The sequence below is a fragment of the Aptenodytes patagonicus genome, chromosome 1 (genome assembly GCF_965638725.1).
Source record: "Aptenodytes patagonicus chromosome 1, bAptPat1.pri.cur, whole genome shotgun sequence".
Classification (NCBI taxonomy): Eukaryota; Metazoa; Chordata; class Aves; order Sphenisciformes; family Spheniscidae; genus Aptenodytes; species Aptenodytes patagonicus.
In genome coordinates, this window is record NC_134949.1 from 133,412,008 (window position 1) to 133,439,170 (window position 27,163).

At 35.3% G+C, this 27,163-nt stretch overlaps 1 protein-coding gene across 12 annotated transcripts in view; it reads left to right on the top strand.

Annotated features, from left to right (window-relative positions):
* The window catches only part of DMD (dystrophin), a 1,394,632-nt gene that overhangs the window by 964,529 nt on the left and 402,940 nt on the right, over window positions 1–27,163 (top strand). For all 12 annotated transcript variants that reach the window (XM_076355694.1, XM_076355734.1, XM_076355779.1 and 9 more), the window contains one exon: window positions 13,018–13,182. In XM_076355694.1, coding sequence (XP_076211809.1) covers window positions 13,018–13,182 — 165 coding nt within the window. The remainder of the gene's footprint in view (window positions 1–13,017; window positions 13,183–27,163) is intronic.

Below are 27,163 nucleotides of genomic sequence, written 5' to 3' on the forward strand. Positions count from 1 at the left end.
TCACTTTTATTAAAAATAAATACTTTAACATATTCATAATGAACCAAATAACAGTGCAAATTCTTCTCTATATAAGCACCAGTCATAACAGAATGCAGTTTTTGTTCCAGAAAACTAGGATATTAGATATGAATCCTCTGGGGAGACTTATTATTATAGAAAATTTTAATGTAAAAGCCAGATTAAATAGGAAGCCAGGTAGTGAAAACTTCCAAGCAGAAAATCCCTTAAAATATAATTTTCTTTGGTGTTGGTCCAAATGATATAGATAATAATAGGCTTCTTACAATGTTATGGGTTCCTTCATGTGTAGAATATGATGATAGCCAATAGTACTTTATTTTAGACTGAAGCAGGTTAGGAAGAGCATGTTTGATCTCATTTGCAAAATGCAGATGAATGACTGTAAGAATCTGTTTCTAGACCAATTTTGTGTGGATTTCTGGAGTCTTCTATACAAGTCGGTTTGCAGAATATTGAGGTCAAACAGATGAGCTATAGCCATACTACATCCAAAAGATATAAAATTTAAAGAAGGGAGTACCCTCTTTATTTCATTTTGCATGAGAACATACCAGTGGATGATTTGGGACAAACAAAAGGTCCATACACCCTCTGACCATGTCCATTTAGCCATCTGATAATGCCTAAAATCAGATGCCTAGAGAAGATCATATTCATGAAGAAAAGGTAGTAAGCTAAAAGCATACATGATCTCACGGTATCTGGACAAATTAATAGAAAAAAAAATTAAATTACTACGAAATATAAAAATTGTGCCAGAAATCATTTATGTCCATGTAAATTTAAGCACGCAGCATCCTGTGTCAAGGAGTTGAGTGGGGAAATTCTGCCGTATTGAAGTACAGTTTCAAGCACTGAAGACTGAAGGGTCATTCACTTAATAAGGGCATAAGAAATTCCCAGGCTTTAGTGAAAGTTAAAGTGTAGTCCTGCAATATAAAGGGGTAGAAAGGAAATGCAGAGAGTTTTAAAGTCCTTCAAAGGAGAGAATTTTGATAAAGACACAACTTAAAGTTTTATTTCTAAGAATAAAGAAAAAAAACCCACAATCTGGCTGAATAAAATTATATTTTAACCACAGAGAAGATGCTGGTCATCCCTATTGTGTAGGTAATGTAGCCTACCAGACCAGTTCACCTGGCCCGTGTTCAAACCAGTGAGTCTCATGGACAATAAAGTGAATTGGGAAGGCTTGTCATTGTTTAGTTCCACTTTCTTCTTTGAGTAGCAGAAACAAAGAGCTGACTGAGGAAAGAGTTGTGCTTATGGAATGATTCCATCTGTAAAAATGGATGCAAATTGATTTAACTTTAGTTATACTTGGTAAGCATCCTTCTTTAGTTGCATACTATAGCTTTTTTTGTGTTTCTCCTATGGAGAGTGGCATGTTTGTGCAGCAGTGTACCAGAAGGTCCTGGTTCCCTCATTCCAGGGGCCTGACAAGAGCACACCACAGCTTCAGTCTGGCCCCAGGCCTAGGCTTCCTTCCAATGAAAGTGAAGGGGACAGCTTGTCTTATCGCAGTGTGGGGCCAGGATGTGGTCAGGGCATGCACTCACCTCTGAGCGCTCAGAACCACCTCTGCGTCCAGCAGGTTGGATGCAGCCTGAAACATTTTCTGGAGAAGCCTTTTCCCCTGAAGCCCAAAAAGCCATCCTTTCAACTTTAGCAGCCAAGTTTGCATAATATGAAGATAAGCAGCCCCCTTCTCTGCTTCCCCACAGGCATGTGCTTTGCACAGATTATTGCATTGGTCTATTTTTAATTTATTAACATATAAACTCCAATATATGTTTTCCTCATTTATGAGCACAAAAGTAAAAATTAAGCAAAAAGTTATGTGTACCCCTAATAAAGCACTGTGAATAAATAGATGCAGTAGCACAGCATCAGAAAAAGGAAGTTTTTAGTGCTGTAAATCCCTGATAGATGGTATATTTGGGTATGATACTTTACAGAGACCATTTTGATCTTGTCACTTCCCACGGACTGGAAATGCCAGAGAAGTTGCTTAATTTTCTTTTGTACAACTCCCCACCCAATAGGAATATTGTAAAATTAAATTACTTGGTGATACTAAAACATTCTGAAGGTTTAAAGCATTGTAAAAGTGGTTAGTAATGCTGTTTTACATTATTTCAGGAGTCCTGCAGAGAAATACACGATTGCTCTCTTTTTATTAATGACACCACCAATTTTCTTTGTCTTGTTAAGTATTAATAAATACTCTCCTACTACAGTATATTGTTTACTCTCATTTGAAAGGATTAGTCATTCTGAAGTCCCTTCAAGGAAAAGATTAAGATATTCAAAATGTTTTTGCAACAATCAGGCAATAAGTACACAATATCAAGGGCTCTTGTGGCATACTAGTGAATATTTGCTCTTCTTTTCCTTTGAGACAAGTTTTTGAGTATATTTAGAACAGTTAGGATTCTTTCTTCTTTATACATGTTAGATTTTAGCTTTATTTGTTTTATGTTAGTTTTGGTTTTCCAGGTGTGTTTGAGGCTTAACAATAAATGACAGCAAACATTATAATTATTTAATGAAAGTTAAATATAGATAAGTTGGAAATTCATCACAGTATTATTTGTGGATTTCAGGCCATGTTACTCATCAACATGGAAAAACTTACAGGAAAGGAACTGCTTACAAGAAAATTGTGCAGATTTCCTAATGACTTTCTTGCAGCATATATCAAAATAATATATCTTGGCTGTCTGTTGACTGTCTTTCCTCCCCCTCCTTTTTTTCCTCATAGTCACCCCAACAGCAACCTCTGTGACCCCAGTCATTCCTTACTTACTCTGTTAGTTCTTACTGTGACTTTCTCAGAAGGTAAGAGGACAATTTGTATGACTGCTCTGTCTTTGTAATCTCCCCCACTTCACATGAAAGAGGGGCAACAGATTCTGGAAGGGTTTTGCAAAAAGAGGAGAAACACAAGAGACTTGCAACATTTGACAAGACTAAATTTGTATTTGGTGGGATGAAGTGGAAAGGAATTGTTCTCTTATCTTTTGAAGTTTCCACAATGTGTGTTACTAATAAAATTTTTCTGTATAATGCTCTACGTGCTACAGCATTTATCTTAAATCTCAATGCACTTGAATAGCAGCTCTCCATCTAAAACAATAGTGAGGAACACAGGGTTTCATTTTCTTAAAAGTAAACCCACAAAGCATCTATGAATATCAGTTGGGATGTTTATGGTGGTGTGATATTTCTAATTAGGGGTAGTAAAAGCTAACCACCTTGTACAAATCTTATGCTTCTAGATAAGAAAATCTGTAACAGTCCTATTTACCGTACTCTTTTTTTCCTCTGATACAAACTCTGCATGGATATCTATTTCTGCTTTCATAACAGCATCTTACTACAAATGTCTAAATTATCTTGGATAATCAACATTAAACAGATTTCTACTTTTGAAAAATAAATCATTTGATTATTTCATAGAAGACTCTCCTGAATGTTATTACTCTACATATGAAATTTAAATAGCCGTTTCTAAATTTGTCTTTCAAATCAGAAATCCTAATACATTTTATTCATTTTATCAAAAGGGAAAAACTGGCTTAGCTTCCTCAGAAGAGATAACTGCTATAGAGTTACGAATAAAAATCATGCTAGTAGTCATGAGAATTCCTGATGCTGCATAATTTTTAATTTTTTTTTAAAGGCTACTAAAAGTTAAAGGAGTTAATGAACAGTTTTATTTCTATCCATACGTTGACATTAGTCATGGGTGTGTAGAGAGTGAGATAAATGTGTGCGTTTTCCCACTTCATAAAGTTCTTTCTTTTCTCTGATTGTTTTGTAGCATTGAAGTTACACGGCACTTAAATTGGAGGTTGGATGTGATATTGGAAAATTAATTTTCCACGATGATGTCAAATGAATTGGAATTTCTTTTCAGGCAATTGCATGTTGGGATTTAGCCCTGAAAGGTCCAACATGCTATTGCTCTTAGTTGTGTTCTTCCATTGCAACACTTTCTAAACAAAAACTATCAAGTATGTCAAACAATTTAGGTGACTGGCTCTTTGAAAAGTTTTGGTTACAGGGAACATCTTAAATATTTTGGTTAAAATAAGCTCATGACTACTGGACCTGAGAACCTGACTAGAATGCTAGATATCTCTCTCTCCCTCCCAAGAAGTTAGTGTGACTGTTGTTACATCACTCATCACTGCTGTAGAGTCTAACTCGATTTTCCTTCGTTAATTACCACCTCAGAACACTGGAAAATTGTATGGTGGTTGTTTTTGTAAGTATGCATGAATGGGATCTGTAATGGATTCTCAAACTTTTTTTTGCTTTTGACCTCAGTGGAGATTGAGGTCAGGTCACTTAGGTCAGTGCTGATTCACCTCACTCCTTAAAACCCATCAGTATGATGATAGATGCTATCCCCATTTGACAAGTGTGTCCTATTGAGCCAGGAGACTGTTGAAGCTGAGCAGATCATCTCACCTATTTCCCTCAGGACCCCTTAGCATTTGCTTTAGCCTATAATCTTTTTCTGGCATTCTTTTTGAATCAATCTGTCTATTCATAATCTAAGTGGCAAGACTCTCCTATGGCCACTCCCAACTAATATCTACAGTAAAGGTAATGTAGTTAATTTATAGCAGATTCAAAGGTATTTTGTACCTGCTTAAAAAGTGAGGATGAACTAGATTGAATTGATGACATCACAAATCATTTACTAATAATCCACAGGATACGTAGGAAGAAGACATTTCTATTTATTTTTATATTAATCATAAATACTTCAGATGTGTGTTCATAAGGCCACATTGCTGCTCTGTTCACTACACATTAAACTTTAAGCAAAGAATTCAGAATATTTATGAAATACAACCATGCAGGGGTAAAAAGTCTGTACTAGCCAATGAGACCATAAAATCACGATTAAATATATGTATGTATGTATATATACAATATATATCATACTATCTTACCTACCATCTTAAAATTCCTTTTTATTTTTGTTTGCCATATGAATCTGGAATATATTCATCATATATTTAAGAAGTTATGCCAACTACTTTGAATATAAAAATTACTAATTTTCAAGACATTTATGCTGACAGCTACATTGAGGTAATATTGATCTTGCTGAATTACCAGATTTCAAGTAAGGCACTTCAGGCAAATCGTTACACATTTTTCTACGCTGCGACAACTATATGTCTGAAAGAGATTTCACATCATACAATGAACAATGGTTCACATAATGTCACACACCAATGAATGACAATGGTTTCGGTTTATTTAAACTTAAGTTCCAAGACAGACACTGCCATTGTATGTCAGGTGTTTCATACATTTCTATTAAGGAAGACTGTAGGGACCTAAAAATCAATGTTTTACTACTTGCTGTTTACAAGAAAAAGTTTATACTTTAATTATATAGGCCTGTCTGTATTGCAACATGCCTATATAATTAAAATTCGCACAAACAGAATAGTCTGAAATAACCTTAAAGTTAAACCTCCCCTTCCCTTTTCCCTTCCTCTTACCTTGCCTTTTTTTGGCCACTTTCCTGAGAGTTTTAAAAACACGTTTTCAAAAATTCATCATCATCATTACCCAGAGAATGGCCTGTTGTTATGATACTGAACTTAATTGTACATTGAGCACTATTAACTAAGGTAACTCCCACACTCTCAACTTTTCTATCAACTGCACATTTCTTAAAAATGAAAAGTTGTCACCTCCCTCAAAGTGCTAAACCAGGTAATTCTTGAAGAACAACCAAAAAGAAAACCAAGTTCATTGTTAGTTTTTTTCTGTCAGACATGTCAGCTCAGTACTTGGCAGTCAAGATCACTCGCTAGAATTGGAATACCAACTTTTTTTTTTCCATAATTTTTACCAGAATAAATTCTTTGTTGCTAGGAAATGCTATAAATATTCAGCTGTAGATAAAATTCCAGCCCATTGTAATTAATCTACACTGTGCAAAGATAATGCAAAAAATCCCTGTTTATTTACTGTGGAAATAATATACTTTATCTTTACATTCATTATCTAACTTACTGCTCTATGTAGCTTATAACGAGAAATTGCTGTTTGATACTGATTTTATTGCTGTGTTAAAATCAGAGATCCAATTATATCCATTTCCTCTACCAAACAAAATGTTAAGCGTTTTTTTTTCATTCCTATAGAGAACTCCATGAGCAAAACCAATAATGATTCTAAGTTTATAGCTTGCATTTTAAGGTACTACATGTTGTATAAATATTTGTCATTTGTTTCATTGCAATGCCTTTTCGCTTCGTTTTGCTTGTCAGGCATTCTGGCAGATGACATTTTTTAGAAGCTCCACGGCAGTTTTGTGAATGCTTCTGGGAAGCTTCTCTCAGATGTAGGCAACAGCATGGAAGAAAGTATCGATATATTTAGTTATAGCTATAGACTGAATGCCACTGTGAGCCGATTGCGCATGGAAGTTGAGCTTTCTGTAGCTTTTGAATGGTTTTGAAAGTAAAGCAGTCGGATGATGTGTGATCTTAGGAAAAGGAAAAGGAGGGCTGCAGAAAAGGATGGTGAGACAAAGCAACAGGCAGGAAGACCTCTGTCACATGGAAAGACCAAAAGGGGAGATAGGACTACTATGGTTTGCCAAACCATTGCTCTTAACTATGTCAGACAGGGTTTATCACACCTGGTAAAGGAACATTATGTTTCCCTGGGTCACAGCAACAGCACGTCCAGCTCTGTGCTGAATAGCACTATGGCCTGCCATTTTCTCTTCTCCTGAGAAGAGAAGCACTATGTCAGGCTCTGCTTTCCATGGGAAGAGAGCTTTGACTGACTGTTCAGGCAGGCTACCGGTACTGTGGGGTGCATGCTGAAGTTTGCTTGCCTCCTGGACTGTATCTAGCCTGAGGGATAGATATGGTATTATCTGCCGTAAACCAGGGAAAGAACGATTAGGGCATTGTACTTTTATTTAGAAATCATTTTCCTGTCAGAATATCCTCCATTAAGAGTGACTGAAGGAATCATACTGTGAACCCTCTGCAGCTGCTTTTGGATTTCTGGAACTGAGTAAGAAACAAAGATAAAGAAAATTGTGGACTAGATTATTTAGCAGAGATTTAAGGTGGAGGGTCTCGTGCTCAAAAAGTGCCCTTGACAAAGGAGAATCGCTGAGATAGTAGAGAGCAGAATGAATGACAATTAGTTATAAATATTAAATATAAAAAACATACAGATATTCAGAAGACTGTGATATACACAATCATATTGCCATGCAAGAAAAACACAACAAATCATTGGGGTGGGGGAGATGTTTATTTGCTCTTTAAAAAGCTAGACAGCCAGATGAAGCAGAAAATTGTTTGGTGCATTGGATTTGTGGACTGCTTTAGTCTTCTGCATCAATGGAAAAAAAAAGATTTTTTTAAAATAAAAATGAAACTTGAGAATATTACAAATACACTGTTAAGAAGTTAAAAAAAAAAAAAAAAGAAAAGCTAAAAAACACGTGCCAAGATCAGGACCGGAGAGGCTTGTAAGGAAACATGAAACACTAGCTACATAGCAAATAAAAATCTTCTATACATATTTTTGTTAGTGCGCTTTCATCTTCCTCTGATAATACAGTCTTTAGTCCAACTTTGTCAGAGACACTATGGCTCATAAATATTCATCATTTTAAAGAAATTACGTAGATTTTTTTTTTAAAGTCAATATTGAGTTTGTTAATGAAAATGGCTGAGTTAATTAACTAAATGGCATCCTAAACCGAACTTATATGAAACTCTTTCTCACACTGATTGTTTTTCATGAAGAAATGATGCATAAAAATTAACTTCTCCCCCTTCTATTTTAAATCATTCTTTTGTACATGCTCTAGGGATGGTGATTTTAAGCAGATAAAACTTTCTGAACAGTGGCTGTAAGAACTGCTATTTTATGCAATCATCTTACTAGTGCGATGAAAGTGTCAGCTGTGATTTATCAATAAGTCTGGATTGAAGCTTGCATTTAATAGTTGTTATGACTTTAGTTATTTTTTTATTATCCAAGTCCTGGCTTGGACAACATGAAAACGTACGTTCAGTCCAGTTATGCTGTGGGCTGATTGCAGTGTAGTCACCTGTCTCCTTTTTTCCTAATATTTGTATTTTTGCAGAAATGGAAGAGTAAAGCAGAAGCTGCTGCTTGTTTTACATTTAGTAAGGAAAGCAATTAATACAAAAGCTATACATTCTTCATTTTTCTGTATGCAAACAATTGTGATTTTTTTTTCAAACCTGACACTACCAGTTATTCTATATTAGAAGCCCACTTTCCTAGTGCTTTGTATATCAGAGGGACCCTCCCAAGCCAGGAATACAAGAAAAACGTTGTTAACAGTCTTCACAGATACCCCGCAACATACTTTTGCTCATATTAATTGCAGTTTATTATAATTTATCATATTATGCATATCAAGAAAGCTAAATTTTAATCCACTGTCAGATTCATCAAAATAAGATCCTTTTATAAGTGCTGCTCTGTTATTGAGAGGTTGGTGAGACAGCTAGCAAGAGAAAGGGGTACCTTATCTAATATTGGGAAAAACCCACAAATTTCCACTGCTGTTAAAATGTTGGAATTTGGGATTTCTTTTCTCTCCACTCACCATTAGGAAAATTCTCCATATTTTTTTTTGACAAATGACGTGTTGGGGAGATGCATCTCCTCGTATACATGCCCAAGCAGCTGGGTAATTACTGCATTATCTTCTCTTTGGTCATTTCAGGTAAACAGGAAATGACCTTGACATTGACTTATGAGAGAGAAGGGAAATATTCAAAATCAGGCATTGGTCACTTGAAATATAATGAATGTATGCAAGTTGTTTCAATGGCTTTCCTTACTTTTATCAGGGGGCAGCTGCTGATAATGATAGTGATGCCTTACTGATAATGTAATTTATCAAGTTCATTCATTTGCAATAACAATTCTGACCTCTGCAAAACTATTCCCCATTGTTCGTTCTTTCTTACTTACTGTCTCTACCTAATTAGTTTCAACTTACTCATTTTAAGCATTGTTCCTGAGTTACAGGATTGAACTGTAACTCCACAACTGTTATTTTAATTGATACTGCTTTAATTGAATCTGCTTTCTGGATATTCATAAGGAATTGAACAGAACAGGGACACAGAATATGATTTTACGTCAGGTGACATACTTTATGCAACTTCTTCCTCCCTTTATACTTATTATTATCATCATAAGAATTGGTATTCCTTTCCATCTGCTCAGCTCTAATTCATCCCATAGTGCATGCACACAGCTATCTGCATAGACTGAAAAATAACTATCTCAAGATGCAGTAGGAAACAGCAGTGGAAAACTGGAGCATGTGAAATGATCAAGGAGATCTATACTGCCAAGTTGAGCATACGTATCGTTTTGCACCAAAGTAATCAGATTGGGGTGGGGATGGAAAGAACGTAATAGTGTATCATTTAGGCTTCTTGTGAAGGGAGATCATCCAAGACATGAGGTTCAGATGGAACAGAAACAAGCAATGCAAGTAATTTTAGAATTCATAAGGAGAAGAAATTAAAATATTTAGATAAAGATCTAGACTTTAAAAATATGTAGTTATTCAAATGTCACAAAGTATTCTCATGTTTTAAGAGATGTTGTCATTTCTATGCTGGTAATTTATTTGTGGGTTTTTTAATATTTTAATGGAAAGAGCAAAAATTGGAATACATAAAATTAAATAAGTGGGAAATAGTCTGATAGTTTAAGATTAGAATAAAATTAAGTATTGTGAAGACCAGTGTCAGCTGGTAAAATTAGGCTCTTCTACCATTTCCCAATTTAGAGCTTAAATCTTTTCTATTATTCTGTTACTAAGCTCCCAATTAATCTAACTTAATTAACACTTGAACTGAAGTACAAAATTTTAGATGCATCACATGCTTTGAGATTAATGTTTTGACATGTGTCATTGAAATTATATAGTCCTTTGATGTTGAAATCAGGATTTTTTCTCTGAAGGGAATAATCCATACTTTCGGATCCGTACTTTGCACTTGCAAATTTGTTTTTTTTCCTTTGGTTGCGAACCAAGGTATGTTTTCAATGTTGATCTGCTGCCAAATAAGGCAAAGTTGAAAATATTTAATTTCTATGCAAAGGGCTAAGCTAGATTTTTAGAAAGATGTTCCAATTGAAGTTGTCCTTTCTTCAATTTTTTCTTTTGCACCCTGTCTTCCTTGCCAGCCTATAACACTCCTTAATCAGGCCTGTGTTCAGTCTTAGGCAGATCTGGGGGAAAGCATCTCACATGTTTGCCCAGTTTTTACTCATCTGCAGGTGTTGTCTTATGGCCACTGTTCCGATTGGTCTGCAGAATTAGCTTGGGAAATAAGCTGTCCCCCAAGAGACAGTCTGCAGCAGTACCTTGGCTTGATAGGCGGACTTGTAATTACCTTAAACTCATCAGGCTCTAGTTTGATTAGCCAGCTTGACAGTTTGATGCCAGAGCTTTAAAAAAAAAAAAAAAAAATCAAGCAAATGAAATCCCTGAGATCCAGAATCTAAGAATCTGATTCCCACATAGTGGCATGTAACACATTACCTGGATCTTACAAGGCATTGCCTTGTTAAATGCTTAGCCGTGCTTATCTGTAATCCTAACCTGAGTTTGCGGAAAGTCCTTTATTTATTTATTTACTGTTGTTCTTATCTCTGTGGTAAAAGTAGATGACATTTAATTTCTGTATATAATGAACTGATTCATATTGACCTAGATTTCTTTTTAATATAAAAATATTATAAACCTATGTTTGTGCTATAGTTTTAGAGCAGGAGCCAACTTGTAAGAAGTGGCTGCATTTACTTTTATCACAATTTACCTCTTACTATAGGTGGTATTTATTTTGCTTTCTTTTCTTGTGTGATTATTTTTGAAAACAGTAGGTTGAAGTACAGTCTGTCACCAAAATCTAATCTTTCATCTTCTCCTTTTCTGGATTGAATATATCTTAGTATATAATTGGTTACTTCTCCACACACACCCCACAAAAACCAAACAAAACTCTACAAATTTTTCTCTGTCTTGTGATAGACCCAATATACGTGATTAATGTTGACTGGAAGCAGATTAATTTAAATTTCAGATCTTCAGAAATCAGCTTGGATTTTTATCTGCCTGTGACTACCTATTTACTTTCAGTAGTATTTCTGTGGAACTTGTTTACATTAATATTAAAGCTACTAAACATTGGAGATTAACATTCGAAAGTTGTAAGAAAGATGAAACTAATCTTCTGTGAAATTAGGCCAAGGTCTGCATAGATATTGAGTTAACACATAAGGGAAATGAATGCATTTTTAATTGTTTCCTTTCATATCTGGGGCCATTCTGGAAAAGCAGAGTTTTTATTATATTTAACAAATTAGGAAGACAGAAAAAGCGATTTGACTCATGGGTCAGTTTTTATTAAATAGAATATTATGGGGTGGCTATAGTGAACAATGGAGATAATTCAATATATGGCAAATCAACTTCTTGAATTACAAATATCACTTAAGTCCGGTCTAATAAGTCATATGTAGAGTATATGTAGAGGGGTTATTTTAGCACCAACAAATCAGTATTTTCAAACCAAATTTGTAAAGAAATGTACATGTCATGACAGTTGTGTTCTTTCCATTCTCTGAGCTGGGGGTTGTTTGGTTCTGTTTGGGTGTTTTGTTTGTGGGTTTTTTTTAGTAACCTTCATTGCTTTCATGTCTCTGATGGGTTTAGTTTTATCATCTTCTGTAAAATACCATCATTAGGGGTTAGAAGTTAGTACACAGCAGTAATACTTCTGTAGCTAGGCAATATGATAGCAATGCTTCCATTAATGCTGTTTAACTTTACAGGGAATTTATATTTTATTGTGTGTATCAGAAACCTCATGTTTTGCTACTTTTAAGAGGGTCGCTTTAGTAAAAACGTGCTTAAAAACAATGAACATTAGGAAACCTCATTTTTCTTGATACGGAAAACTAACCATACTTCTTGGCTGATTTTAACTTCCATTGTTTCTTATCTCTGTCCAGGCCCTATATTTGCTGTTGTGATTTTTTTTTTTCCAAAGTACAGATGGTTTCTCCCCTAGTATATGTTTGCAGTGTTGCCCATTTGTGTAGTATAGTGACACCTCACCTGTCTAGCTATAGAAAACAATCTGGGAAGGACCGTGTGGAGCTTTGTGTTGGCTTATTTATTTCCAACCTGTTCCTATATTTACTCCAAGTGCTTCAGTGCTGTTGGATTTGAACTATGCCATTCACTGATTCTTAATTTCTAATATTGTTGGCACAGAAGAATGTGCTTCGTTAAAAATCTGACTGCTTTGAATGCAAATCAGAGCACCAAGTGGCCTGATCAGTATTGATGATCTATTTCTTCATTATTTTTCTTCACTGTATGCGTCTGCTCATGCATATTTGGACTCAACTGGCAACTCTAAACACCTTGTAAGAAAACACATGCTTATAAATATCTAGATTCAAGAGGTCAAGAAAGGTTAGATATCATTCAAACAATCCATTTCATATTTTCACTATTGCTTTTCCTGATTAAAAATTGACCTTTAAAACAGTTTCATATACTGAGATAAAAGTTCTTTTACCAAAAAAAAAAAAGAGAAGCCTGATGCTGGGGTTTGTTTTTTTTTGTTTTGTTTTGGCTTTGTTTGGGTTTTGTGTGTGTGCGTGTGGTTGGTTGTTTTGTGGTGTGTTTTTTTGTTTGTTTGGTTGTTTTTTTTAGGAAAGAGTGAGTTTGCACTGACTTGCAAGATACCTACCATAATAATTTGGTTGGTGGGTCTACTCTTTCCTTCCCTTCTTCCTACTGGTGTATAAAACTTGTATTTTAACTTTATATAACTGTATATGTGTGTAGTGTTCAATTGCTTTATGTTACCTTTTTTTCACCAAAAAACTGGCTTCTGGTATTTTTTTCAGGTGTCCAAAGATCTTCCAGAGAAACAAAAAGAAATAGAGATTCTGCTAAAGGATTTCATCGAACTTGATCAACAAATAAATCAGGTGATATTGTGGGTAACGCCTGTCAAGAACCAGCTGGAGCTTTATAACAAAGTGGGTCAGCCAGGAGCTTTTGATATTAAGGTAAATTTTCTTCCATTTTAAAAAAGCATCAGGATATTTAGTGGTCAAAAAGTCAGTTGCAGCATTAGCTGTATAGTTTGTATTAACCATATAGCTTTGAGACAGAAGTCAGCAATAGTCCCCAGAAGTTCAAAGTTCTATGAATTAAGGAAAACTTTGATTCTTTTCCATTAAACGGTTTCTAGTGATAGGGCAGTTTAGAACCAATGGTTCCAAGGTGAAATATAAATATGATCTGTTATTTTTGCCATATCACATACATGAAACAATAGCCCCAAAGGTTGATACATCAAATTTTAATACAAAGTGAACTAAAATTCAGAATATCAGTGTTGGACCATTTAAGCTATTTCATTCAAGTTAATATGACTGCATGAAAATCAGAATAGTTAGGGCCATATCATGATTCTCATATTGCAAGGAAAGATATCTAACTGCACAGATAACATTCCAGTAATCAATAAAGCTGATGGTCTAGTAATTGTGAGCAAAATATTTGTAATCTGATCCTTGATATGTATTTGGGTATAAAAAAAATGCCTGTATATGGGTTGGGTGAGGCCAGAGAAATTAAGGATGAAAAATACTGATTAGAATCAACTGGCCTGCAGGTTGTATGCTTAGAGCTTTTGGCCTTGCATTTTCTCTATGCATATATGAGCTTATCTTCACATAAACCGGGGAAATATTTAAAATACAGTAGCTTATTGGAATCCATGAAATTTCTTTGGTTCATAGTAGCTGAGCATCTTGTTCACCTAGATAAAGATTAAACAGAAGACACTGAGTTTTGTATTGATTTTGATGATACAATTTTCAGTGAAAAAAGAAAAAACTGTAAATATTTAAAACTTTTCTTGCCTTGCATGAAATAGAATAATACCTGCTTCTGAAGATCTGTGGTTTTGCTGAGTATGTTTACGAAATTCACTTTAACTTAGTTTCTTTTAGGGAACTGTTTTAATGCCAAAACACTTTTTATGTCATACAATCACATTATGTAAAACAGTGAATCTCAAGTCCTGTTGCAGTCCTATAATTGACAGAATGAGTTCAGCAATGACATTCATTCCCTTTTTAAAAGATAAAATTAGTATAGCCCTTTGCAAAGATCTGTATATATACTGAACGAGTGATGGAATTTTGCTTTCAAGAAAATTATCTATCCTTATTTCCTGTATTTTAACAAAAATTTTTAGATGATTCATCCTTTTTTTTCCCTTATATTTTTCCATTCTGTTTCCTTTATTTCTAGAATGATTCCACCATTAAAGTTTATATAAAATAAAAGCAGGGCTAAATTGCTACAAATTGTAAGAGTATTGCTTTTCATACTGCTTGTGAAAGATGTTCTGCTTGGCTCTTTCAGTCCTCTTATGGTGATATGACAGGAATATTTCTGAAAAACTGTTGAAATAATAGGAAAAAAATAAAAAAAATCTTTAGTCCTGAAGTTGTGGGATGAAATCATGTATGTCTAGAGAGATGGGGGAACAATGAAAAGCTCCGAAGAAAGGCAAATAAACTTTCTCTCCGTGAAAGACCCTACCATATTTCTTTCATGGATAAATTTAGATCACTTAGATTTAATGCTTGACCAGTTTTGATTGTAGGTGAAGCAGCTAGTTGTTTATACTATTGAAAGGGCTGTGGGTATATGAAACATGTTAGCTTTTATCTGCATGTTATCTGCCTGGATTGCCTTTAAAAGACGTAGGTTTAACATCTTAAAATGTTGTTGCCTGGTGGTTTACCTGGACTGTAATTTTCTTCAAGGAGAGAATCTCTTACATTAAAGACTCTATATTAAATACCTCTGAAGGCAAATGGGATTCTTAGAACTTTTTTAAGGTTAAGACTAAGCATAATAAGAGTGTTAAGACTGTTAATCATGACAAAACACACAGCAAAAATGAGTAGATATAATTCAGGAAAGCAGCCTATTTGCGACAATATTCAACTTTATACTCAACTTCAAATGCATATTTCAGACCCATGCTAACATGCTGTCCTACATTGGGTCAAGCATGTGCATACACATGCTCTCGAATCATTGTTGACATGATTATGTTCATGTGTCTTTTTAAATTACTATCCTATATAACTAATGTTACCTTTAAAAAAGTAAGGACATCTGCATGATTACCTATGGAAGGCATGTATTCAACAAAGTCTTTTGCTCTGGTGTTCCCAAATACTGTATAAATATTCAGCATTTGTTCTACCACCATTTTAATTCCTTCACCAATATCCAGAGAACATTAAAGTATCTTCTATAGGATTTAATAACTCATTTTTTCAGAAACAAGTGTGACTCTGATGATCACGTAGTAGAACGAAAAGGTTATTGTTAATATTCTTAGAAAAGAGACAGGATGAGAAATTTTACAAAGAATCTTTTTGGATATTCTAAAAACCTGGAAGGTATGAAGAAGAGGTTTAAAACTGACACTCAAACTTGTGAATATAGCACTTGAGTGAAAAAGACCAGACTCATGTAAGTCCTCAGGGAAACCAGACTATTTTTGTTATAGGATTTGACATAACGCCTTACGAATTTTAATTTTAATTTCAATTGGGACATTGTCTTTTGCAAAATTTCTGCCCATGTTCTTCATACTATTACTAAGCCTGCAAGGTAGTGTTGTTCTCCTTCCTCCTCAGCCATTAAGTCTTTTCCTATCTCTTTTGTTTTCTAAGTTACTTATTTGGGAAAATAGTTCTGAAACTAACATGGGTGGCAAAGATTTGGATATAGATTTTAAGTACTATAAAGATATTCACTTCTAAAAGCCACAAAATATTGACTGTTAGAACTTTTCTGGCCTCAGAAGCAGGTGGAAATCAATGATGAGAACTTTTCTGGCCTCAGAAGCAGGTGGAAATCAATGATGAGAAGAACAGGTGGGGTGGGATAGGTAGGAGAGAAAGAGGACGGGAATTATGTGTTTGTTTTAAATGAATGCATAGGGTGTCTTTAACAAGTTAGCAATCTTATATTAAAATAATACGCCTGTTTTAAAGCAAGTTTCTTGCACTTTTACTTACCTGTAGAAAATTTCAGTTACAGAAATATGTGGTAGCTGAAATTAAAACTTGATACACCAACCAAAATGCATCTAAAACACTAATTAGAATCATTCTTACAGAATTTTCCAAAATAAAGTGATTTATTTCTCTCGAAACTGTAGTAACTTTTACTTTTGGCCTGCAGCTATAATCTGATAACTAACATCACAGTATCCTCCATAAATCAAGGGATATAATAAATGCATGTCCTTATCAGATAATCTGATTTAACCTTTTAAATAATATTGATCTATATAATACATGCATAATAAATACATAAAGGAGAATATCTGTGAATTTCACTTGCACAATTCATACTGATAACTTGCAATTTCTGAGAAATAATATTAATTTAAAAGCTCATACGTTTTTTCCACTTGTGCAAAAATCAACTATTAAAAATAGGTGAGAAGTCCCTTAAATTTACACTTACTTAGAAGAAAGATGAAATAAAAGCACCAGCAGTGTTAACCTTTAATGGTGGCACAAAAGCAATTCTATGAAAGTAGCAAAGGTGCAACCAAAGGAGAAATTATTACGTGTTTTTACAGAGAGCTTCACAAAACAGTAAGACTTCTAAGACACAAATACATAATTGGGTTTGGTGACAGGTAGAGAGATTAAAAGTCCTCCTATAGCTCTTAAGACTACATCTATATTAGTAAATAAAAAGTGGTCAGGACCATTTTTTGGCCTAGAGGTCAACTGATGCAGCACAGCTTACATCCTTTCAGCAACACTCTTACCCCCAAAGAAGATAGTTGCATCCAAACTGCCTGTTGCTGCATCTGTAGCTCATGCTAATCCCTGACCATGCCTGGGCACTCTCTCAGAGAGTGAAGTTTGGCCCATGCCAGAAGCATTGCTCCCAATTTAATGGTGTGGGTAGTCATGCTGCAGAGATTGAGCATGTGCCCTCTCCCTGTTTAGTTCATTACTCCTGGCATCACGTAAAAATTCAAGGAAGGATGCAAACTAGTTATATGAACGGGAGAGGTTCAGTTTCACTGGCATCATTCATTTTCTGTGTCATTTGACTTAGTCATGCAGTCCCTTTCTGCTTTCAGATCATAGCTGTATGGATCTGTATGATCTCAACCCGGAGTGCTGACTGCGTGCTTCGATGTAACATGAGGGTATGGACATGATAGCACTCAGTCTTGGGGCAGTAGGACCACTAATAATGCTAAAATCTTCCATTTAGCAGTTTTTCAGTTCCTGAAGAATGGTGTCTCATGCCTCTTCCCTCGTACATATCCTTGCAGTGTTGAATCCAGACTGGTACCGCCATTGACTGTGATTGTGTCCAACCAATGCTCTGCAGCCTACCTTACATCCTGGATTTCAAAATCCCAAGTGGTGTGTTGCCCTTGCATTAGCACAGGATGACGTAGTGCATGTTCTTGCCCAATGTGATATAATCACTTATTTAAGCAAAAGCTCTCTCTCTGTTCCCTCACATTTATTAACCCTTTATTAGAGGGGCATTTGCAGGTGAATAATTACATAGCATCATATCAGCCTCCTCCAGCCCTAGAAAATGTTTCCAGATGCTTAATACCCGTTGTTTCCTAGACTGGTACCCAGAGTTTAGTACAAAAATAGATAGTAGAACAGGCTCCTTTCTACTTCACTGTAATGCAATTAGGAAACAGGAGATGAGAAGATGCAGACATAAAGAGATGGGACAAGTCCAGCATGTTCCTTGATCACCCTTGTGGAGTAGGACCTTGTGGTGACCAAGGAACATGCTGGGGCACCTAGTAGTCCTACGGTCTCTGGAATGCTTTGTGTCATTTGAGGCTTCGGGCAACACCCTAGCTTCTAAAGTATATACATATTTCAGTTTAAAAAGCAGCAAAATTGTTAAGAAAAGTGTAAACCCTATGAAATTGTTGAAACAAAACTTTTTTAAAGTTATTCTGTCCCAAGAAATATATTGTAATTTATAACAGTATTTACTGTAAAATACATTCCCTGCTGAATTGAAAATTTTGTTTTCTTTAACCCCATTCTGCTATCATAGCTCTACGCTTACTTTAAAGAATTACAGCATGGCTCAGGAAACCCTAATATATTTTATGCCAATATAATTTCTTTTCACAATTTTTGTGACCATAATTTAGAGACTGCAGTGCCACAATTAGAACTCAGGCCTTCAGTTAGGCACCATAATTTTTAGCAGTGGTTTCCAAAATCCCAAGTAGGCTTTAATAACTCACTCATTTCTCACTTAATAAATAAGAGTAGAGAAAGGATTCTTTATTCCCAGGATTTAAAAAACATCTGTAGCAGTATTTGCTTCACTCATGTTGTTAATCCTTAATTACAATTTTCTTCTATAAACAGTCAAAGATTTTTAAAAAAAATTAAAAAACTGTCCAAATAAATCAACATTGAAATGCATATTTGCAAGCTACCAATTTAAAGTATTAGGACAGATCTTAGTTCTTTTTAAGTGTTCAATATTTTTTATCACATTGACATAATGTCCCTTTTCAATAATAGCATAATACAGACTGCTCCTGTGAAATACTTATGTATATGCATGGGGAAGGCATGAAATCTACATCTATAAGAATTTCTTGACTCTACTGCTACTTGTGAACACTGGAACACTTCCAGGTTTGCCATGTACCTTCAATGTAGCTTCTCATGCATCTAGAATATATTTCATATTGTGTCTTTCACAACTCTATGGACTTTTCTAGTTTTCCAAGCTAGCAGTATGACTTCTCCGTGCATTCACTCTTTGACCTGGAGTTATTCTCACTCTGATAGCTATTTTGCATGGTTTAGTATTCATACTTCACAAACTTAGTCAGATGAAATCATCATGAATTTCCAATTTTACAAAATGGTGCAAAGAAAATACTACAAAAATCATCTACATTATTACATAGAAAAAGATTGAAATACTTAACAGTACAGCTTTGTATACAGTACAGCTTCTGCCGGCACTGGTGTCTAGGTTATTGGTGTTACAGCCATAGCCATTGGCTATAGCCATGTCAGGAGACACCTTCAGTGTAGACATGTCGAATTTCGGCTCTTACTATGTGCTTGTTTTTTATGTGCTGGTACTTTTTTTACTAGCACTGCTCTCAGTACTAGTGACGTGTGGCTAGAGTGAAGCCCATTTTCCTGGCCTTGCTTTCAGATTGTGTTGAACGACTTCATTTTTCGTAGCAGTTTATTCTTTTTTTGTCAGTAAAAATCCACAGCTAAAGATGTGCATTTTGTAACTCCTGAGCATTCAAATTTAATGGTTTTGCTGGTTGTATTGCCACAGTCCTTAGTCACATAAGTAAACCTGAATCCTAGGAAGTGATAGCTGCTTTTCAACTGTTAATGCCACCATATCCTCTCAGTGCAAAGCTGGGGTCCTGCAGGATAACATGGATGATATGAGATATTGTCTCTCAGTGAGTGAATTTTGATATAAGGAAGTTTTACTTAGACTTTTCAGATCTGTCTGGATCCTGATCCAAACAGCACTAGCTCCACTTCTGCCTTGCTTGCTGGGCTCTCCTGAGGGTAGCCTTGCTTCGTTCAAGTCTGTGGCAGTTTCATAGTATCTTGAGATATATTTCCCATGGAACTTTGGCAGTTCTTTGGGCTAGAAATGTATGGGGAGGGGGATATCCATCTAACAGCAGCAGCAACTAGACTAACAGCAGAGCAAGCTGTGTAGCAGTTACTGAGGTGCGGACATGCACAAACTTCTAATAGGGTGGTCCCCACTTTCCTCTTTAACCTAGGCATCATTGACAAACATTCTGCCAGGTATTCTTTTTGTCATAAATATTAATATAAACAAGACCTCCTAAAACAAGCCCTCATACACTACTGGAATATTAACATTTTATATGAAAGAACTGTTACACAGAAACAGTTACAGCTATCACATGATATATGGCAACCCTGCAGCTGACTTTGAACAGACAACTATTTGTCGTCCATCAGAGATGTGCATAGAATTAGTGTAGTTGATTCGATATAAGGCCAGAAGATACTGCCTTGATCATCCAGTCAGACCTGCTCTATAAAGTAATCCTTTCGGTTCTCTGAATGATTTCCTGCTTGAACTGCAGCACACCTTTCTCAAAAACAAACCAACCAAAACAAGACTGGTTTCTAATTTCCAGGTATGGACAGTCATCCGCATCTTGTGGTAAATTACTTCAACAGTTGAGTTAAAAACCTGCACATTTTTCCTTGGCTGAGTTTGTTTAGCTTCATCTTTCTGTCACTGCTTTGTTTGCCAAACTAGAGAGATCTCCAATACTGCATTAATAGACAGTGATCAAGTTTTCTCCTAAACTCTGTTTGTTAACCATCAGTACTGTTGTTCTAATTCGGACAAGAAAGCAAATATAGAGTATCTAATTAGTATTAGTTCAAAAAGCAATTATTGTTGTGGTCAAAGCAATTATTTTTGTGGTCCTGATAATAATGTGGTTATCTTTAATCACAAGCTTATTTTGGCTAAGTCGGCTAATCAGAGTCTAAGTAGGTGGCAAATGGTGCTATAATGGAAGGTATAGTCGCTTCTGCATTGTCTCCATAATGGAATATTTAAGGACATACATGAGCACTTTGAAATGTATTTATTCTGATCCAGCCATCCAAATTTAATATACTTAAACCTTTTAGGGATATGTTATTCTGAACATGTGGATATAGACCTATACTTTACACTTTGAAACAGCTTTGCCTACGGTATCAACAATCTGTGGAGCTCCAGAATTATGGCTAAAGGAATTTGTGCAAGTACTGACCTTTCTTTCCTCCTACTGACTGTTCTGCTGAGATTTGTTTACTTCACCTGCAAGAAAAAGAATAAAGGGAATCCTGGAAGGGAGGGTAACGAGTGATGCTTCACTAGTTGTTTGGCAGCTTAAGAAAATACCTTCAGAAAGTCTAACCAACTTTTTCTCTTGATTTCTCTCAATTTTCTTTTCCTCTAAATATTTATTTCCTCATAGTCCTGTTTAATCCCAGTTCTATGTATGGTAGGACCCCTAGTCATCGAGAATTTTGATTAGATATTCTCAGACCTTTTGCTTACAGGAAGAACCCCAGAAGTCTTCAAATAACTGTTAGATTCAGAAGTCAGGTTTCAGTCTAACAGAACTAGAATAATAGGGCTTTCTTAAATATATAAAAATCAAAATGACTGGATAAGACAGACCAGAAGTAAAAGCTTTCCTATCACAACCTACCGCAACTGTGACTAAGATAAAATTAACATTCTGCAATCTGTTACAGTCAGATTGCACTTTTTAAATGTCGTCCATGTAACATTTGTGGAGTGCTAAGGCTTTAGAAAAATACTTTAGGTGGGAGTTAAAGGGGTTTTTTTAGAGTCAAAAAAAGAACCACTTATATCCAATATGTGCATGTGTGCATACACACATAATAAGGAACTTTGATTGTGTTGTGACATAGTCAACAAGAGATCATTAGCTAAAATAATTTTTAGAAACCCAAATATGTAAAGAACGGAAAGTATATTGTCTAGTAAGGTAGAGATAAGAAAAGCTTACAAATAGGCTAGTGCTAATATGTTTTTAGTTTCTGCTCTTTTTTAGCTGTTACTACGGATTATTTGCTTTGGTATTTAGTGTTTGAAATCTGTGGGTCGGTATTTTTATAAAGTCAAGCATTCTAAGTCTTCTGAAAAATTGAAGTTTACAGATTTCTTCAGTCCTGTTCGATTAGCATAATAACACATGCTGATTCTTTTTTTCTTTGCTCTCTAGGACTGCAGTCCAGAGAAATCCACCTTAGTTAACCAAGAAAAGAAGTAGCTAGTACTGTCAATAGCTTTTATTACTAATTGCAGTCTTCAGTTAATGACATTTTCAAGTAAATGTTCACCCATAGAAAACATTCTAAGTTTCTGAGACAGTGGAATTTTATTTAGTGAATCCCTACTTCAAAGACAAAAATTTGAAAGAGAAGAAATGCTGCAGAATGAATTGAACAGTAACTTTTTAGTGGATAAAACAATCCCTGGAAAATATTAAAATCTGGCCAGCAGTTTGTGTCCTTTAATTCTGAGTTTTGACTAGTGGTAGTCCAGAAAACAAAGAATGTGAGAAAAACTAGAGTCAACTTTCTGAACTTAATAAGTATTGTGGTACTTTTGGGGTTTTTTAATCACGTAGCATTGCTAAGATTAAGTGAAATTAATATGCCATTTTTACAGAATTTAAATAAGTAAAAAATCATAAATTCATAAAGAAACAGTGCTATCTATGGCATAGAATCAAAGATCATTTTAATTATGGGTTTTCTAGTTGTCTTTAGAGAAAATAAGTAGTACCAGGTTAGGTTTACGTTGGTTATGCTTCAAGTATGATGAGCTACCCTGTATTCATAACAGACTCCAGGTAAACAAGTAATTAGCACTGCATATAATAAATATCAGTCTACTGAAATACTTTTCAGAGTTTATTATTTAACTCAGTAGCCTTGTTCATAATTGAAAATACCACTAACTCATTATAAATTACCACTAACATTGTAGATTATAATCTACAAAATTGTGTCAGTTTTAACACAGCCTGAGTAGTGCCAAACTGCTAGCAGAAAGAAAGATGTCAAAAAGAAGAAGCAAAAATCAAATTTATATGGGTTTGTAGAATTTTTTTTTAACTGTCTATATATTTCATCACAAGAATTTTTCTCTTTTAACCCTCGTTTCTTTTTCTTATGCATAAATTCAGCATAAGTAGTCTTTTTCCTAAGCATTCACTTGCTGGTAGTCCTTGAAATAGAAAAAAATGCGGTGAATGACAAAATCTGACCAGTGTTGGTAGGAACATTTTGAATCTATTGTCAAAAGCAGTAGTGTAGTATGTTGTGACTGCCGGGCTCTGCTTCTTTAACTACCATTAAAGTATCTGTAGTTAGGTAACTGGAGTGTGGTTTTGCAATATGTGACCATAGAGTGAAATCTCTAGCTGTGGTGTGCCGGATCATTACCACCAGTACCTATGGCTTTGAGCAATGGTTCAGAAACCCATATAGATGTACAAGCAAATTGCATAAAGGAAAAATGGGCTGGAAAGGTTGCTTAGGAATGAAACCTAAAAATGAAAACATGTTTACAGCCTAATAACTTGAAAATACAAATTAGCACTCGTTAAGAAGATTGTAAGTATATGCATATATGCAACTTCTGTATTTAAACACCCAACAAAGTAATCTTGGAAATAATTTTATAAGGTGCACGTTAGCTCTGATTCCCATACAGTAACTCTAGTGTAACAAAAAGCACTTTGGTGAGAGAATAGCAAAAGTTACCAGCTCATATTGCACAAAAATAATTAGGAAAACATTGTGTATCCCAACTTTCTTTTCTCAGTCTCCTATGAAAACTGCTTGAATACTGGATTTTAAAAAAATTTCCCAGGCTATCTCCTCCCAAGTGAATTTTAGGTTGAAAATATTTCTCCTGAGTTTCATTATGTGAACTGAATTTAAGTAAATTTTTAAAAGGAAATGCTAAAATGCATAACTGGCAGTATTTTGAAAAAGAAACTCAAAAACCCCGAAGTATTTTAGCCTTTTATTTAAATATTTGTCCAAAGAGTAAATATAGGCAATTTCAAAATAGAGTTATCTGTTCATCCAAGGAATTAAAAAGGAGCTACAATGAGCATTTGTATAAGTAGAACTCAATGTTGGGCACAAGGATGACATTTCATTTTGAATCGTTGTCTTTTTGAATTTGCCTGGTTTTCCATTAAGTGCATAAATATATTATTCTGACATTTATTATCTTTTCTGCATAATCCTATGAAAACAAAATCTCCTGACCAGAGGTGAGGAGCTAAAGATAGTAGAGAGCTTCAGGACAAATGCCTTTGGCCTGCTCTGGATCTCTGGAAAGTTACAGATTCACTGGCTATATGTGCAAGACCTTGATCGTGACAGTGAGTGTCTGGTAAAAATCCTTTTTGATGGTATCTCTTTGTCTGAATTTCACCCCTTGAATTTTTCAACAGGGAGATATGTTCTGCACTGTGGCTAACACTATCTGTGAGGCATACAGGTCTTGTGATTGTAGTTCCATGGCTAAGGTTTTGTTAAATTCTGCATTTTAAGTGATGTTTCACTTTCTGAGTTATCTATTATATTCTCAAAATCTGCACTTCGTTTTTGATTTTAGAATGAATCTTCTTAAATTAGTCAAAGAATCCATTAACTAGTTTGGGTCAAAGTGTGTGTAAAACAGCATCTTTTCTCCTGTCTTTTTTCTTTTTCTTTTTTTTTTTTAAACCAACGACAGCAAATGTGAAAAGTGCATAGAAAAATACTTATTAGTAAATGAAAATACAGTTATTTACCCAACCTCATTCCATATTCCTCTGTATTTTTCTGGTTGAACATGCTGCACAGTGTAATAAATAGATACCTTGAGCTAACATGCTTAGTTTTTTTTCTTTTGCATGTCTGGATGTTATTTTAATAATATGCATATTACCACTGTATAAATTTATGTGGGGTTTATTTGCATTTAATACTTTACTTCCATAAATTCTTTGCCATTGCAATGATTTACTCTTTGGGATCAAATGGCCTGGGATGCTGCGTTTGATTCCCATTCCCCTGCTGTTAAAGGAGGAACTGGAGATGCTCTACTCCAACCTGAACAGACAACCCTATTCTGCATGTTCTATAAATGTCTGCCGATGGTGCTCCTTACCTCTTCAGGAGAGCTCAGGGTGTGCAGGATGGAAGGAAGGATATGGGGAGAGGGCACGGGGGGAGAGGAGGGAGGTAGTAGTGCCTGCTCCTTCACCTCCTACCTCCTAAAAGCCTTAGGAGTCAGCATAGCTCCTCCGGCCATAGGAGGAGGTTAAAGCTGCACTTCCTGGGAATTCCTCCAGGTCTTTCTCTCAGCACTGCCTTTTCCCCTGGAAGACAGTTTTCCAGGTGGATTGTGACAGATGTAGGTGACTATAGATGATGAGGACACGGAGGGGATGAACGGAAATGCGAGTCCCTGCATTTTAAGGAATGGATGGAGAAATGACGCTCCGGATAGGGAATGAGTTGACAAAATGCAGAAATACCTGTTTCCACTTCTAGCTCACTGAAATCCTGTTGACCCTTCCAAATCTTCTTCTCCAGACAATATTAAAAACCACTTTATGCTTTCCCACCATCTTGCCTCCAAATCCTCTTGCAATCTCAGTTGTCCTTTCTCTCTGCTTACTCTGTTTCACAATCTTTTCCCTTTACTCCCTCCTTACCTTCTGGGTCGTCACTCGCCCCTCCTGTACTCGTCTATACTTGAGTCCTCTTTTCCAAGGTTTACACAACCTTGATTTTTACCTGTACTGCTAAAGAAGCTTCAAACTGTCTCTGGGTGTAGTATTTATACCTGTTTACTGTCCATGGTGGTCACTTGCCATATATTTAAAATAGCATATTGTGTTCATTTTTGGCAGATAAAAATAGGCCATCCTTAAAAAAATAAGTAACTCTTTATTCTTAAAAATAACTTGTATTTGGATTTTGTCCTTGATAAGCTTTGAATGACAATAGGAAAGCTGTCAACTCTTGTCAATTACTTCATTATATACCTGACAATCTCCAGTCAGAACATAAGAGAAGAGCATGGCTGAGGAGTAGCAAACCTAATTGTAGACAAATAAAAGAAAATTCACCCACATGAGAGACTGAAAACTCCGACTGGACATTGCTGTATTTTTCCTTCCATCAGCCTTCATTTGTCAGTTTCTGCTTGACAACCTAGGCCAGCTAAGTCAGATTTTAACTCTTTATTGATTCTTTTACCTTTTCATTTTGCTAACATCCTTTTGAATGAGTAGTTTTTATATGCAATAAGAGGTAGTATAGTTCGTCCACATGAGCACATAAGGAGTATGTACCCCAGAGATTTATCTCACTGTATTCTGACATCTGTGTCTGACTTGGCAAAAGGTTGAACTGTAAAAACTTCTGATGATGAAATATTGTTTGATTATTTAAACTCCTCCTATTTTTCAATGCACTATTAAGATCTGCAGTAAATGTCAATTTAATCAACTCATAGAACCTAGAGCTTGATATTCTGTGCATAAATCAATTATCGGTCTTTCCAGAAATCTTTTTATGGGACTTTGAGAAGCAACCCGATCAACGTTTCCTTTGTGAGCTTTGAGCATTTAGATTTTAAACAGTCTGAATTCAAAAATCTTCTAAAAAAATCTATTCCAAGTGCAGGAATATTACATGATATTAGCTGCAAATGGATTGTGAAAATGTGGCAAAACTTTCCCAATGAGTAATCCTTGTAAATTCCTTAATCTGTAATAGACTTTGCAGCCTTAAGGATGGATTGCAAAACATATCTGTGTCTCAGGAGAGGAAAGATTTTTGAAAGGTGATCAAGTATTTGATGTGTGGTAGTATTTTTCTAGGAAATAATAGATGACTAGTAAATCAAGATGTGATTTTGTTCTTGAAAGCGTAAGCTTTTTAGAAGTGTGGGTGAGTTGCTTGGAAGTAAGTGAGGTTGTACCTCAGCTTTGTCTTTGGCTTCCTCCTTGTACTACTAACAGCAGCTCAGGTACTGTTCAGAGTCCCAGAGAAAAGTGTGGTTAATACAATCGAGCAAATAAATATAGGAGGGAATTTGCAGAAAGACAGAGCAGTTTACCAAGGCTCTAGTGAAGTCAGTACCAAAACTATAGCTTGCTTCAGTGTAGTTAGGTTTTCAGAGATGGGATATTTCCTCTCCTATTCAGAAAACACAGTTTTCTAACATTCTCACTGTTTGTGTTCTTTTTCATATGCTCTTTTCTTAACAGAAAACCTTCTTTCTCTTCAAGACACGATTCTTGAAAGCTCTTGGACATTCTTCTTCTTAATAATAGCATGTTATTTATTA